Below are 17,235 nucleotides of genomic sequence, written 5' to 3' on the forward strand. Positions count from 1 at the left end.
GTACATTTTCTGGAATTTACACAGCCTTTAATTTATGACTGCCTATGTCGTTTCTTGAGGTGCTAAAATGGCAGGGCAGTACAAAACCCCCACAAATGACCCCATTTTGGAAAGTAGACACCCCAAGGAATTTGCTGAGAGGCATGTTGAGCCCATTGAATATTCATTTTTTTTGTCCCAAGTGATTGAATAATGACAAAAAAAAAAAAAAAAAAAAAAAATTACAAAAAGTTGTCACTAAATGATATATTGCTCACACAGGCCATGGGCATATGTGGAATTGCACCCCAAAATACATTCTGCTGCTTCTCCTGAGTATGGGGATACCACATGTGTGGGACTTTTTGGGAGCCTAGCCGCGTACGGGGCCCCGAAAACCAATCACTGCCTTCAGGATTTCTAAGGGCGTACATTTTTGATTTTACTCCTCACTACCTATCACAGTTTTGAAGGCCATAAAATGCCCAGATGACATAAAACCCCCCCAAATGACCCCATTTTGGAAAGTAGACACCCCAAGCTATTTGCTTTGAGGCATGTTGAGTCCATGGAATGTTTTATATTTTGACACAAGTTGCGGGAAAGTGACAAATTTTTTTTTTTTTTTTTTGCACAAAGTTGTCACTAAATGATATATTGCTCACACAGGCCATGGGCATATGTGGAATTGCACCCCAAAATACATTTAGCTGCTTCTCCTGAGTATGGGGATACCACATGTGTGGGACTTTTTGGGAGCCTAGCCGCGTACGGGACCCCGAAAACCAATCACCACCTTCAGGATTTCTAAGGGCGTACATTTTTGATTTTACTCCTCACTGCCTATCACAGTTTCGGAGGCCATGGAATGCCCAGGTGGCACAAACCCCCCCCAAATGACCCCATTTTGGAAAGTAGACACCCCAAGCTATTTGCTGAGAGGCATGGTGAGTATTTTGCAGCTCTCATTTGTTTTTGAAAATAAAGAAAGACGAGAAAAAAAATTTTTTTTTTTCTTTTTTCAATTTTCAAAACTTTGTGACAAAAAGTGAGGTCTGCAAAATACTCACTATACCTCTCATCAAATAGCTTGGGGTGTCTACTTTCCAAAATGGGGTCATTTGGGGGGGGTTTTTGCAACCTGGGCATTCCATGGCCTCCGAAACTGTGATAGGCAGTGAAGAGTGAAATCAAAAATTTACGGCCTTAGAAAGCCTGAAGGCGGTGCTTGGTTTTCAGGGTCCCGTACGCGGCTAGGCTCCCAAAAAGTCTCACACATGTGGTATCCCCGTACTCAGGAGAAGCAGCAGAATGTATTTTGGGGTGTAATTTCACATATTCCCATGGCATGTTTGAGCAATATATCATTTAGTGACAACTTTGCGCAAAAAAAAATAAAAAAAATAAAAAATTGTCTCTTTCCCGCAACTTGTGTCACAATATAAATTATTCCATGGACTCAACATGACTCTCAGCAAATAGCTTGGGGTGTCTACTTTCCAAAATGGGGTCATTTGGGGGGGTTTTGAACTGTCCTGGCATTTTATGCACAACATCTAGAAGCTTATGTCACACATCACCCACTCTTCTAACCACTTGAAGACAAAGCCCTTTCTGACACTTATTGTTTACATAAAAAAATAATTTTTTTTTGCAAGAAAATTACTTTGAACCCCCAAACATTATATATTTTTTTTAAAGCAAATGCCCTACAGATTAAAATGGTGGGTGTTTCATTTTTTTTTTTCACACAGTATTTGCGCAGCGATTTTTCAAACGCATTTTTTGGGGAAAAAACACACTTTTTTACATTTTAATGCACTAAAACACACTATATTGCCCAAATGTTTGATGAAATAAAAAAGATGATCTTAGGCCGAGTACATGGATACCAAACATGACATGCTTTAAAATTGCGCACAAACGTGCAGTGGCGACAAACTAAATACATTTTTAAAAGCCTTTAAAAGCCTTTACAGGTTACCACTTTAGATTTACAGAGGAGGTCTACTGCTAAACTTACTGCCCTCGATCTGACCTTCGCGGCGATACCTCACATGCATGGTGCAATTGCTGTTTACATTTGACGCCAGACCGACGCTTGCGTTCGCCTAAGCGCGAGAGCAGGGGGGACAGGGGTGCTTTTTTTTTTTTTTTTTTTTTTTTTCTTTATTATTATTATTTTTTTATCTTATTTTTAAACTGTTCCTTTCGTTTTTTTTTTTTTTTTAATCATTTTTATTGTTATCTCAGGGAATGTAAATATCCCCTATCATAGCAATAGGTAGTGACAGGTACTCTTTTTTGCAAAAATTGGGGTCTATTAGACCCTAGATTTCTCCTCTGCCCTCAAAGCATCTGACCACACCAAGATCGGTGTGATAAAATGCTTTCCCAATTTCCCAATGGCGCTGTTTACATCCGGCGAAATCTAAGTCATAAAATGCTCGTAGCTTCCGGTTTCTTAGGCCATAGAGATGTTTGGAGCCACTCTGGTCTCTGATCAGCTCTATGGTCAGCTGGCTGAATCACCGGCTGCATTTTCAGGTTCCCTGTTGAGACAGGAGAGCCAGAGAAAAACACGGAAGACGTTGGGGGGGGGGGGGCATTCCCTCCCACTGCTTGTAAAAGCAGTCTAGAGGCTAATTAGCCGCTAGGATTGCTTTTACATGAAAGCCGACCGCTGGCTGAAAAGAATGATACCAAGATGATACCTAAACCTGCAGGCATCATTCTGGTATAACCACTCAAAGTCGTGAATGGCGTACCTGAAGACAAAAAAATGGTTAACAATAAAGCACAGTAAACGGTAAGGTATAAAAAATTGCATACCTGAAAAGCAAACATGATAAAACATAATAACAATAAAACATTGCAGAATAGAATACAGTAAAAAAGAACAGAACAATAGAGAGAGAGAATAGAGAGAGAAAGAACAATAAAACGACAACTATTTTTTTTTTATTTTATATTTTTGTATGTTTTTTTTTTTTTTTTTTTTACACTTTTTTTTGTAACTAACTTTTATAACTGTAACCGGTTCCAGGTTCGGGTCTCTCAAAATGCGATGGCATCTTGGGAGACCCTGTGAAAGTGTGCCCTAGTCTGTGCAATGCTGTACCCTACGCTAATACTCAACTATTGTATGGTAGCGTTCAAAACATTCACCAATGCAAAGACCAGGATTGTCAGGACAGGAAGGACAATAATAGCGGGTGTCACGTCTATATCCGCGTTTGCTGCAGACACAACATCTTTTTTGGGGGTTCGTTGGGTAGGGGTACTCGGGAGGACATAAAGAAAATGCCTCTCATGCAGCCGACTGCATTTGGTTGGGGATGTGAATGGGGGAAGTACGGGCGCTGCAGAAGCGGTGGGTTCCCAATTAGGATTGGCGAATGCAGCAGGAAGGGCACTATGGGCACGACGGGCCTGTGTTTGTCTTCTTGGTGGCAGCCGGACACTACTTGTGCTTGCCACCTCACCAGCTTGAACTGCACTTATGGGACTCGCCACGTCACCAAGTGTTACTGCAGTGCTGGTTTGACTACGACCGGGGTGTACTAGGCCGCTGGTGCTTGCCAGTTCACCAAAACGCTACCAAAAAAACTGTTAGCGATCGCAGGGATCAGGCCTGACTCTGCGAACGCTGCAGTTATGCGTTTAGTGTTTTGTAAGTGTCAGTGATCGATCGATACTGCACTTGGGTGGGCTGGGCTGGGCCGGGCGGAGGGGCAAAACGCAGGTGCTAGCAGGTATCTGGGCTGATCCCGCTAACACTGCGTTTGTGGGAACCCTAAACTGCTGGGGACGCTAGTATAGATCTGATCGGATCAGATATTGATCAGTTCAGATACTATACCACTAAGGGAGGCGTATGCTGCGTGCGTGGGTGTTAGCGGTACTGGTGCTAACCTGACGCTGCCTGGGGCTGGTGCTTGCCAGTTCACCAAAACGCTACCAAAAAAACTGTTAGCGATCGCAGGAATCAGGCCTGACTCTGCGAACGCTGCAGTTATGCGTTTAGTGTTTTGTAAGTGTCAGTGATCGATCGATACTGCACTTGGGTGGGCTGGGCTGGGCCGGGCGGAGGGGCAAAACGCAGGTGCTAGCAGGTATCTGGGCTGATCCCGCTAACACTGCGTTTGTGGGAACCCTAAACTGCTGGGGACGCTAGTATAGATCTGATCGGATCAGATATTGATCCGATCAGATACTATAGCACTAAGGGAGGCGTATGCTGCGTGCGTGGGTGTTAGCGCTACTGGCACTAACCTGACGCTGCCTGGGGCTGGTGCTTGCCAGTTCACCAAAACGCTACCAAAAAAACTGTTAGCGATCGCAGGGATCAGGCCTGACTATGCGAACGCTGCAGTTATGCGTTTAGTGTTTTGTAAGTGACAGTGATCGATCGATACTGCACTTGGGTGGGCCGGGCGGAGGGGCAAAACGCAGGTGCTAGCAGGTATCTGGGCTGATCCCGCTAACACTGCGTTTTCGGGAACCCTAAACTGCTGGGGACGCTAGTATAGATCTGATTGGATCAGATATTGATCCGTACAGATACTATACCACTAAGGGAGGCGTATGCTGCGTGCGTGGGTGTTAGCGGTACTGGCGCTAATCTGACGCTGCCTGGGGCGACGCATATCACCACCGGGCGATCAGGGGGCTAAACCTTTATTCGGTAATAAACGGCAGGTGCCCTGACACTATAAAAAATAAACGAACTAACCAGCGTCACTCGTAACAGTTATACGGTGATCAGTGGTGAAAGGGTTAACTAGGGGGCAATCAAGGGGTTAAAACCTTTATTAGATAGTATATGGGGGTCCCTGACGCTATAAAACGCTGACGGCGAACCTAAATATTTACGTTCCTAACTAGCGTCACCAGCGACACTAATACAGCGATCAGAAAAATGATCGCTTAGTGACACTGGTGACAGGGGGTGATCAAGGGGTTAAAACTTTATTAGGGGGGGTTAGGGGGGTATCCTAGACCTAAAGGGGGGTAATATTCACTGCCCTAACACTGTAACTGTCACAAACTGACACTATGCAGTAATCAGAAAAAAAAAAAAAAAAAAATACTGCTAATGTCAGTTTGTGACAGGGGGGGGGGTGATCGGGGGGGGGATCGGGGGGCGATCGGGGGGGGATCGGGGGTGTAAGGTATGCCTGGCATGTTCTACTGTGTGTGTGTGTGTTGTGTGCACTTACATGTCTTCTCTCCTCGGCGCTGGGACGGAAACTGCCAGACCGAGGAGAGATGACATCACATCCTCTGCCTGTGTGAAACTACACACAGGCAGGGGAGGATTCCTATTGGCTGGGAGCGATCGCGAGGGGGGGGCCACGATCGGATGGTCTCCCCCTCGCCTCCCGACGCTCCTAGTCAGATGCCGACCGCCGGTGGCACCGGGGGGGGGTCCGATCGGACCCCCCGCCCGCGGGAGGCAGATCACGTACAGGTACGTGATTCTGCCTGCCCGTGCCATTCTGCCGACGTATATATACGTTAGGCGGTCGGCAAGTGGTTAATTGAGACAAGTACACACTATAGAAAGATATGCTTTGCTCATATTTCATGTCTGAGGTTTACAACCACTTTAAGGCACTGAATGTCCAGATCAATCAAAATTTGACCCCACCTGCTGAATTTCAGACTGCCTGCAGCCGACTCTTGGACCAGAAGACCAAGATCGGTGACAGACTTGAAGACAGGACCACACAACCTCAAGACAGCTGAATGAGATTCCTATTGTGGCTTACAAAAACATGATAGGGGGGGGGGACCTTTCTGTGACACTGAAATTATGGGTCAAAAGCAGATTTCCTCCTCATTTGTAAAGGGAATCACCTTTGAATTGACTCAAAGGCCCAGAAACTTGTTACTGGACTCTGATGAAAGCAGCCAATTACTGACTCAACTGCCTCATGCTAGATCTGGGGCTGTAACACCATGTACTGGTTCAGCCTCAGTGTCAGAGAAGACAGTATGTGAAAGATGAAATCAGGTAATGACTGCTTGCCTCAAAGCTTTAAGTGGAACTTTATGCTAAAAAATAAAAATGGGCGAACAGGCAGGATTTGTCATGCTTTGTCTCCTCTGCATTAAAATGACTTACCTGCCTGTCCACCCCTGTACAGTGAACTGCGCACACACAACTCATTGTACAAATTCGGCAATGCCAAAGCTGACAGAACTCAGCGGAGTGGCGTCATCTTAGCCCAGGCCATTGACAGCGGCCGGCAAAGGAGACCTGGAAGGTGGCCGTCCAAAGATGTCAGTGGCCGGCGGGGAGCTCCAGGACGTCACATCGCTGGACTGAAGGTGAGTAAATTTCTGCGTTAACCAAACGTTATGACAAAGTCCCATTACACGTTACCTCCTGCACATAACAGCAGCAGCCATTTTGTCCCCTGATTTTGGCTGTCCTTCCACCTGACACCAGAGGATTAAAGGTGGCATAATCAGTCAAAAAATGGCTACCTTGATACATAGATATATCCCTGAACTAAACTCCTATAGCAAACAAGGGGGTTGAGTTTGCTTGATGTGCCGAGGAAGCATCCTTATCAATGTTTATTTCTAATCATACAGTATAAATACTTATGCATATATTATTTTTTTTTTAACAAAGCATTTAAATTAGCAATAAGGGAAAAACTGAAAGGTGCTTTATACCTTGATGATTCTGGACAAGTATTGCAATTCAGAGAGGGTAGGGGAGGGCAGTAATCTAAAATTGGATTTGGCCAGCTGCTTAGGTGAAAAAAAATAAAATTACTAATGTGCTTGTTAATGCATGGGTCATCAAACCCTAAAAATTCCCGGACTCCTGGAAGAGAGCATGTGTAACCTCAATGGAAGGATTGTGCCGGAGGTAGAGGGGAAATGGGGACAAAAACAGGGAGGGCCCGGCTTTTCAGTAAATATTTGCACCTTGAATCTTCGTCCAGAGTAAGGTCAACTACTTCTGAAGGGGCAGTCCAGTTCTGCTGGGTAGTCACCCCTGTCCATGATGGTGTTTGGTGGGAGCTGTTATACTGGGAGCCAGCTGCATGCTTCCATGACGATACTCTCTGTATAACTCCGCCCCGGGGGTGGACAAACCTTGCGGGAAGAAAGAGAAAGATAATCAACTGATATATATTTCGCAGATACTGCATAATGACATGTGCATAATGTGAACCTACCATGGCCTAAAAGAGCCCCAAGGCAACGATAGGACTGAACCTGTGTTCGTTGTTGGGGATGTTTAGAAAAGTCTTGGTGACCATTATTACAAAAAGCAAATATTACAATAGCTTGCTTAAGACACACAAGATTTACCTTATGGTGGACCAGAGTAGGAAGAAAAGGAAAAATAAAAGGAAAAATCTTACAATGGAACTCTGGTTTTGTTACAACTGTCTAGGAGGGGATATCCCTTATTTTGGAAACATTTCCTCTCACTTCCTGTTGTGTCTACAAGACAGGAAGGGTAAGCTATCATTCTTAAGAGGGAGAAACCGAGTGAGGAGAAAATCATTCTTTACTCTATCCAAAGCTTTAAAAAAAAAAAAAAAAAAAAAGTAAAAAAAAAAGTTTTGGTGTAGATATACTTTAAAGTATACTCCTTTTCTCCTAACAATATCCAAACAAGACAGCCATTGTACATGCACTTCTTGTGTGCCAGGAAGATTTCCCATGGGTCCGCAAATGCTTACCCATTTCAAGTGGAGATCCCTCTTGTATCCAAAAGGAAAGAAGGATCTCCCTTGAATCGTGTAAGAATCTGCAGACCCATGTGATATCTTTCCAGCACACAAGTAGTGCACAATATGCATTTTCGGTTATTGACACTACTGATCCAGAAGCACACAGTATATTGCTCATTTTTCTGAAAGGAGGAAAGTAAACAATTTACTGACCAGACTATAGGTAAAGATTATCCTATGATGGTGGAGAACATGAATAGGCACCATTTAAAAGGTAAAAAAGATAAAATAATTTGTCAGATAAATTTACCCTCTTACCTGTCAATGAAGACCTGAGAGGACAGAAACTATCATCTACTGTATCCCAACAATTACCCAACTGTAGGAGGTACAACATGTAGCCCACAAGCAAACTGAACAGAGCTGTTTACCTGAAGTGCCCCCTAGTGGCAGAAATACATATTTCTCCTGTTTGAGAACTGCATTGAGAAGTACAGTGTTACTTGAACTGTATTCCAGGATTTGCTTGTCTTCAGCTGAAAGAACTTGCAATAATTTAAGACTTTATGTAGAGTCTCAAATCTTTTATTAAAAGGTCTTCATGTTATATTTTCAATACCACGTCATAGATATTTTAGTTATCAATGTAAACACATATTCCACACGTTTTTTTTCAATTTTTCCAGCAAAACAAAAAACAAAAATGGCTTTGAAAAAAAAAAGGCAAAAAAAAAAAAAAGTTCCCCTCCCCCCAATGTTTCCTTTTTTCCCCAGGCCTTTGCAAACCAAAAGATTCCCAATCACCGACATACCTTGCATTTTCTTGAACCCCGACTATCTCCACCTCGCTGCCCGAAGAGGCAATGTTTATTTCATCCTCGTTATTCTGTGTCTCACTAGGGGGTAATTTATCACATGAAGACAATCCTGGATCCAGATGACCTGCAGAGAGAAAAAGGACACCGAAACTAAATATTTTAACCAGAGACAATGGTTAAATTATTTCAATTGCAGTACAGAGATTCTGGAAGCTCAACAAAGAAAGAAACTTGCAGACTTAGGCTACTTTCACACTGAGGCGCTTTACAGGCGTTTTAGCGCTAAAAATAATGCTTGCAAATCGCCTCTCCTGTCACTCTAGTGTGAAAGCCCAAGTGCTTTCACACTGGAGCGGTGCGCTTGTGAGACATTAAAAAAAGTCCTGCAAGCAGCATCTTTGGGGAACTTTAGGAGCGGTGCATACACCGCTCCTAAAGCGCCCCTGTCCATTGAAATCAATGGGCAGCACCGCCGAAGTGCCTGCAAAGCGCTGCGGCAGCAGCGCTTTGCGGGCGATATTAACCCCTTCATCAGCCACTAGCGGGGGATAAAAGCACTCCTCTAGTGGCCAAAAAGCGCTGCTAAAACTACGGTAAAATGCCGCTAAAAACAGCAGCGCTTTACTGCTGATGCCCCCCCGCCCCAGTGTGAAAGCGCCCCTACAGTTGCAGGGAAAGGTATTACAGAAGTGTGTAGTTAGCTTGAGACATTTACAGTTAGCTTATTGCTCCTTTTGTAAATTTTTCTCATCCAGTGATCATATAAAAAGGCTCTAAAGATATCTTTTTTTGGAGGTTGTTAAAGATAGAGTAAATCTAGTCAATTTCTTTTGGATAGAATAAGGCAGGCCATAGATGGTGTGATTTTCTTTCCTTTCTCTGTAACCACAATCAGTGTTGATGGTGGAATCCCTCCCTGCTGAGCATTGCATTCTCTGGCAGGAGGGGGCGCAGGGAGCATTTTCTGCAGGCAGAACACAGCGATTATTACTAACGGCTATAGCCACAGCCAATAATCGCATGCTAGAAACCTGACACTCTGGTTGTATCCAAGTCAGTCGATGAATCAACTTGGGTACAATCAACCTGCCCATAGATGGATCAAATCTCGGCCAGCTCAGCAGCAGATAACCATTCACCAACCTAAAAAAAAAAAAAAAAATAAGAGTCATCTTAATGGCTAATCTACTGTATGTATCTTACATCGGGTGTTTAGGGCCCTGTTACAACTACACCAATGGGGTAAGCATAACTCCCCATTATGTCCCAAATGTACCAGAAAGCAGGGAGACTCAACACCCATGCTATGGAGATGTCGAAAATTAACCAGATTTTGGATGGAGATAACACAACCTCATCCGTGCTCCCTGTACTTAAACCTCGGGACCCTTTAACCCGTTTACTGGGCACCTTGAACTCAGAAGTCTTTCAGCCGGTTATACTCATAGCAGACTTGTATACATAGTGCGCCAACTCATGACACTTGTGGATAGAACAGGTGAAATCCAATTTGATACATAAAAAGCTGAGATGCCAAGGATGAAATTCACCGCAGAACTTTGAAAACATTAGGCATGACCTGACTAGATAGACCCGGGCTTGCTCCCCCAAGGCTGGTGCTAGATAGAAAACCTAATAAAAGATTGAGACAGCAAACTCTGAACCGCGACTTCACGGGGGGTCGACTGTACAGCAACATAGAAATTTTTTGAGGACAGCAAGCCAGATGTATTCTAGGGCAGGGCAAGGCTACTAAACAACGCATAAGCCATCCTAGGAATTTATTCTGATGTAATGTCTAGGATTGGTCATAAAAGGCATTTGTTTACAAGATAAGATGGTGCTTCTAGTGGACCATTAGTTGGTTGTCTATACGGTGGTCTCTTGTACACAGAAACAAACAGCTGCAAGTCTAGATGGCTTAATGGTCTGAAGGGTACACTACTCACAAATGGGTTTAGATCAATATGTGAGCAGTCTAAAATTACAGGGGTACATTTACACAGCTTCCAACTGAAAGGTGTCAAGAAGTGGTTAAAGGGTCTTCAGGAGATTTCCTGTAAAACAGGATGCATTGAAAGCAATGATTGTAACCCTAATGTCTGTGTACAGCTTCTCATTATGTCTACCCATTTTCCCTGCCCTTGAAAACTGGAGACAGCCTCACCATCAAGCAGGACTAATGCAACATCAAGGATGATGGTCAATAAGTAACGTGTCTAGTAGTGTTCTCAAATGCAGTTCTGCATCTGCAACTTAGCTGAATTAGATACATGGACCCCTTTAACCACTTCAGCCCGGCAATATTTTACCCCCTTCCTGACCAGAGCACTTTTTACAATATGGCACTGTGTCGCTTAAACTGACAAATGTCCGGTCATGCAATGCTGTACCCAAACAAAATTGAGGTCCTTTTTTCCCACAAATAGAGCTTTCTTTTGGTGGTATTTGATAACCTCTGCGGTTCTTATTTTTTGTGCTTAAAAAAAAAAAAAAAAAAAAGTGGCAATTTTGAAAAAAAATTAACTTTTTTATTTTTTACTTTTTGCTATAATAAATACCTCCCAATTAAAAAAAAATCTTCATCAGTTTAGGCCAATATGTATTCTTCTACATTTTTTTTTTTACAAAAAATATCGCAATAAGCGTGTATTGATTCGATTGCACAAAAGTTATAGCGTCTACAAACTATGGGAAAGATTTATGGCATTTTAAATGTATTTATTTTTTACTAGTAATGGAGGTATTCTGCGATTTTTAGCGGTATTGGGACATACAGATCGGAGACTTGACACATTTTTGGGACCATTGACATTTATAAAGCGATCAGTGCTATAAAAATGCACTTACTGTATAAATGTCAGTGGCGGGGAAGGGGTTAACACTAGGGGGCGAACAAAGGGTTAACTGTGTGTTCCCTCACTGTGTTCTAACTGTGTGGGGATGGGACTAACTAGGAGAGATGACAGATCGCTGTCCCTACTTTGTAGGAACACACAATCTGTCTTCTCTCCTCTGACAGCACAGGGATTTGCGTGTTTACACACAAATCCCTGTGCTGGCTCTCGTGCACACGATTGCACGTGGCCGGCGGCTATTGCACCCACCGGCCTTGTGCATCGAGTACCCTGCTGTGCAGCGTGCGTGACTCCGGCGCTCTTGCGTGCCCACCCTCTGATGGCTCTCCTGGGCAAAGCCATTATATATTATATAAATATATACACACACACGGAATTTCGCCCAGGAGAGCCAATCTGCCGCAGTATATCTGCGTGAGCCGGTCAGGAACCGGTTAACTGGTATGAATGGATCTATGTGCCTCAGAATGTTTACTCACAGGTCTAATGGCATTTAACGTGTACGGTCCCATCAACATTTTCTATACTAAAATGGTCAGTTCACCAAAACTGATAGTTCTTTCTGGTAGATGCTGGAGACTTAAGTCACCTATTTGTTTCATACAAAGGGGTGCTGATAAGTATTGAGCCTTGTGAAAATAAAAAGTAGCGCATAGATTGTGCCAAAAGTCTTCAATCAAGAAAACAACTGAAAAAAACAACAAATATTTACAAATAATAAACATAACAGTAAAAAAAAACTTATAAGTCTTTCAATATAAGTGAATAAAGTCCCATCGGTGAATGGGGAACAAATAACATGGAATGTCCCACTGAAAACCATTCGTGGATACGGGGAGGCAGATGTTATAACACGGGTGAATCAACAAATCGTCCCCAAGTTGTATCTCATAACGACATGCGATTTGGTAAAGATGGTGTGTAAGAAACTCTTACCAGATGCGATGGACTCCCTTGTCAGCGACAGGGAGTCACTCGAGCAGGTTGCCTCTCAGGGCCAGTGAACGGACATCACAGCTCTGCGAACCTTCTGGGTCAAACTCTGCGCGGATCTCCCGGGGCCGCCAGGTGGGTCCTCCCAAAGGATGGCCGAGGTGCGGATCAGAGGGAACAGTGCGTCACGTCCAAAAACTGGATTGAAGGCTGGTTAAATCTCTCAGTAGGTATGTGGAGAAAAAATGAACAAGCTCCACATAGTGTAGATGAGCAAAAATAGGATTTTTATTGCTAAAAACGCCAGATAACAATAAAATGTGATCACAGAATATAAAATCAAAAATGGGCAACAAGAAGGATGCTTCCAGCATCCTTCTTGCTTCCAGCATCCTTCTTGTTGCCCATTTTTGATTTTATATTCTGTGATCACATTTTATTGTTATCTGGCGTTTTTAGCAATAAAAATCCTATTTTTGCTCATCTACACTATGTGGAGCTTGTTCATTTTTTCTCCACATACCTACTGAGAGATTTAACCAGCCTTCAATCCAGTTTTTGGACGTGACGCACTGTTCCCTCTGATCCGCACCTCGGCCATCCTTTGGGAGGACCCACCTGGCGGCCCCGGGAGATCCGCGCAGAGTTTGACCCAGAAGGTTCGCAGAGCTGTGATGTCCGTTCACTGGCCCTGAGAGGCAACCTGCTCGAGTGACTCCCTGTCACTGACAAGGGAGTCCATCGCATCTGGTAAGAGTTTCTTACACACCATCTTTACCAAATCGCATGTCGTTATGAGATACAACTTGGGGACGATTTGTTGATTCACCCGTGTTATAACATCTGCCTCCCCGTATCCACGCATGGTTTTCAGTGGGACATTCCATGTTATTTGTTCCCCATTCACTGATGGGACTTTATTCACTTATATTGAAAGACTTATACGTTTTTTTCACTGTTATGTTTATTATTTGTAAATATTTGTTGTTTTTTTCAGTTGTTTTCTTGATTGAAGACTTTTGGCACAATCTATGCGCTACTTTTTATTTTCACATGTTTCTTTGGTTGTTGTCACCTTGTAAGTAGCTGCTCCACACTATATTTTCAATTTAGCGCAGTGTACACTTTTATTAAAGTATTGAGCCTTACCAAGAAATAAATTGAGCTAGAAAGCTGTAAATTGCAGGGTGTACTTGCCAATTTGTCTAATCAACTACCTATGGGTGACAGTGGACCTTGATATGCAACAGTTAAACGTTGGGTTGTCAAATGACCATTTTGGTGTCGAAAGTGAGAAACTCAGTGGAAGGCCTGTTTTTGTCTCTGTGCCTGCAAATGCGAAAGCCATCCATGACATGTTCATGGAGGACCACCGAACATCAGCCAAAAGTATTGCTACATATGTGGGAATATCACTTGAGAGTTGATGCCATTATCCACAGCGAATTAGAAATGAGAAAGCTTTTGAGAAGCCCAAAACTTTTGACAAGCGAACAAAAAAAAGAGGACCACGCCTCGTCACACACTGCAGGTGAAACAGTGACAAAACTGAACTCCTCAGGCTTACAAGCGATGCCCCATCCACCCTCTTTGCCCGACCTGGCTCCTCACCATCTGTTCCCCAATCTCAAAAAACACCTAAAGGGTCAACGATTTGGGAGTGTTCCGGAGGCAACTTATGCTTCAAATGAGTGGTTACATCAGCAGTCGGAAGAATTTTATTTGCAGGGACTTAAGCTGCAGGACAGATGTCGCAAGTGCATTGACTTCCTGGGGGACTATGTAGAATAGTGTGGCAATTACAGCTTTCTAGCTCAATTTTTTCTGGGTAAGGCTTAATACTTATCAGCATCCCCTCGCATATCTTTCAAGGTCCTTTGTAGTAAGAAGCCTGTGCTTGAATTTCCAGGTCTGGTCATCTGTTCCAGCAAGAGTTCCCTGCTAAATATGACAGGGAAGAGCAAACACCCATTTTGAAGCAGGTTTGAATAAATTCAGAAAATAAAACAAGGATGTCTTGTCTAACAAATGATCAAAAGATGTCTCAGCACACCAGATGCCACCATTCTGTTAAATAGTTTGGGGTTGATAACGCCGATAAGGTGCCTGTATTTTAGTAGGGATTAAGGTCAGTACTATAGCACTCCAGTCTCCAAAATCTGCAGATTTGAGGAAAATTATAGATATACAAAGACAGAGTGATAATGCTTGGTACTGAAAAGACTGGCGATAATTATAATAAGTCAAACTAGAAACTGTTGCAACGAAATGAAAGACCGCCATCTATTTTGAGATAAAAGTTCAACTCCCACCAGAAAGAAATACATTAAATAGAACAAGTGTACAAACTTGAACCCGATAAGATGTCGGCCTCTTCCTCTGTACAGACGGTAAGAGGAAGGGATAGCCAAGCGAGAGGGAGAGCCAATCAGGTGTCATGCATGCAAATGTCCTGAAAAAACAGGCAGACAGGAGGGGAGAGCAGGGAGATGACATAGTTACATAGTTAGTCTGGTTGAAAAAAGACACAAGCCTATCCAGTTCAACCAATAAAAAGGGAAAAAAAGGAAATGATACGATCCTATACCCACAGTAAATCAAAAACCCCAGCAAAGCATGATCCAATTTGTTCCAGCAAGGGAAAAAAATAATCCTTCCTGATCCCCCAAGAGGTAATCAGATATTCCCTGGATCAACTCTACCTATAAAATGTTAGTATCGGTGTTGCCACAGAGCTCCTGCCATCCTGCTGCATAATCCTCGCCATCCGTCCTCCAGCACAACAATCCTGCTCCCCACACAGCACCCAACGCCCACCAGATGGCCGGCGAGCCGATCGGAGCAGATATTGCGGCGATTCACAGTGCCTGAGGCCGCTCGGGAGACAGGCCGCGGCTCCGGCCTAGTGGCGGCCATCTTGCTACACCCGGCCACAGAGCCAACGTTTAATCCTGGCCTCCCAGACTGCTATCCACACGGCCTTTAAGGACATTAACAGGAGCACATCTGCCACCTGTGGCATCCGTTGATACCCCTCCACAGCGGCCGGTAGGTGGAATAGCAGCTCCGGCCCAGTGAACGGCGGCCATCCTGCTGCACCCAGCCGAGGTACCAGTGCTCAATCCTGGCCTCCCAGACCACCCTCCATACGGCCTTTCTTCTATACAGCCTCCGGAGCCCATCCGCTACCTGTGTCATTCATTTACACCCCGATTTTACTTTTTGCTATAACAAATTTCCCAAAAAAAAAGTCTTCCTCAGTTTAGGCCGAGAGAGAATACATACAATTCTACTTTTCTTTTTTTTTAAAAACACCCCGCAATAAGCATATATTGATCAGTTTGCGCAACAGTTAGCGTCTACAAAACAGGAAATAGATTTTTGGCATTTATCTTACTAGTAACAACGGTGAGCTGCGATTTTTAGCGGGACTGCAACATTGCGGTGGACAGATCGAACACCTTTGTCACTTTTTTGGGAACCTATGACATAACAGTAATCAGTGCTAAAAATATGTACGTTATTGTACTTATGACACTGGCAGGGAAGGGGTTAAATGTGTTCTAACTGTATGGGGATGGGCTGCCTGGGGAAACAGATCCGAAAAGACAGGATCTGTGTGATCGCCGCTGTCAGAACAGAGATATACCTTGTTTACACAGGCAGATCCCCGTTCTGTCACTGCACGGAACGATTGCGGGTAAGGGGCAGGCACAGTGGTGTAGTGGGTAGCACTTTCACCTAGCAGCAAAAGGGTCACTGGTTCAAATCCCGACCACGACACCATCTGCCTGGAGTTTGCATGTTCTCCCTGTGCCTGCGTGGGTTTCCTCCGGGTACTCCGGTTTCCTCCCACACTCCAAAGACATGCTGGTAGGTTAGACCCAGTCTAAAAATTGGCCAATATACACTACCGTTCAAAAGTTTGGGGTCACCCAAACAATTTTGTGTTTTCCATGAAAAGTCACACTTATTCACCACCATACGTTGTGAAATGAATAGAAAATAGAGTCAAGACATTGACAAGGTTAGAAATAATGATTTGTATTTGAAATAACATTGTTTTTACATCAAACTTTGCTTTCATCAAAGAATCCTCCTTTTGCAGCCAGCAATTACAGCATCGCACACCTTTGGCATTCTAGCTGTTAATTTATTGAGGTAAGCTGGAGAAATTGCACCCCACGCTTCTAGAAGCAGCTCCCACAAGTTGGATTGGTTGGATGGGCACTTCTGGCGTACCATACGGTCAAGCTGCTCCCACAACAGCTCAATGGGGTTCAGATCTGGTGACTGTGCTGGCCACTCCATTACCGATAGAATACCAGCTGCCTGCTTCTGCTGTAAATAGTTCTTGCACAATTTGGAGGTGTGTTTAGGGCAGTGGTTCTCAACTCCGGTCCTCAGGACCCACTAACAGGCCAGGTTTGTAAGATAACTAAAATACATCACAGGTGATTTCATTTGCTGCTCAGTGATTGCAGTATTCTAGTCTGCATCTCCCCAAAGTAATACTTAAAATCTGGCCTGTTGGTGGGTCCTGAGGACTGGAGTTGAGAACCACTGGTTTAGGGTCATTGTCCTGTTGTAGGATGAAATTGGCTCCAATCAAGCGCTGTCCACTGGGTATGGCATGGCGTTGCAAAATGGAGTGATAGCCTTCCTTATTCAGAATCCCTTTTACCCTGTACAAAGCTCCCACCTTACCAGCACCAAAGCAACCCCAGACCATCACATTACCTCCACCATGCTTAACAGATGGCGTCAGGCATTCTTCCAGCATCTTTTCATTTGTTCTGCGTCTCACAAACGTTCTTCTTTGTGATCCAAACACCTCAAACTTGGATTCATCCGTCCACAACACTTTTTTCCAGTCTTCCTCTGTCCAATGTCTGTGTTCTTTTGCCCATCTTAATCTTTTTCTTTTATTGGCCAGTCTCA

General features: G+C 43.9%; 2 protein-coding genes across 2 annotated transcripts in view; both read right to left on the reverse strand.

Annotated features, from left to right (window-relative positions):
- LOC141131516 (ATP synthase subunit alpha, mitochondrial) overlaps window positions 1–17,235 on the reverse strand; it is a gene marked incomplete at its 3' end in the record, with an annotated part of 126,143 nt that overhangs the window by 76,869 nt on the left and 32,039 nt on the right.
- Window positions 6,531–17,235, reverse strand: part of LOC141131527 (ATP synthase subunit alpha, mitochondrial-like) — a 36,919-nt gene continuing 26,214 nt past the window's right edge. Inside the window, exons 3-4 of the mRNA XM_073618901.1 lie at window positions 8,498–8,627; window positions 6,531–7,098 (exon numbers count right to left, since the gene is read on the reverse strand). Coding sequence (XP_073475002.1) covers window positions 8,553–8,627 — 75 coding nt within the window. The 3' untranslated portion in view covers window positions 6,531–7,098; window positions 8,498–8,552. The remainder of the gene's footprint in view (window positions 7,099–8,497; window positions 8,628–17,235) is intronic.

Source organism: Aquarana catesbeiana, linkage group LG01 (assembly GCF_042186555.1).
Source record: "Aquarana catesbeiana isolate 2022-GZ linkage group LG01, ASM4218655v1, whole genome shotgun sequence".
NCBI classification, from domain to species: Eukaryota; Metazoa; Chordata; class Amphibia; order Anura; family Ranidae; genus Aquarana; species Aquarana catesbeiana.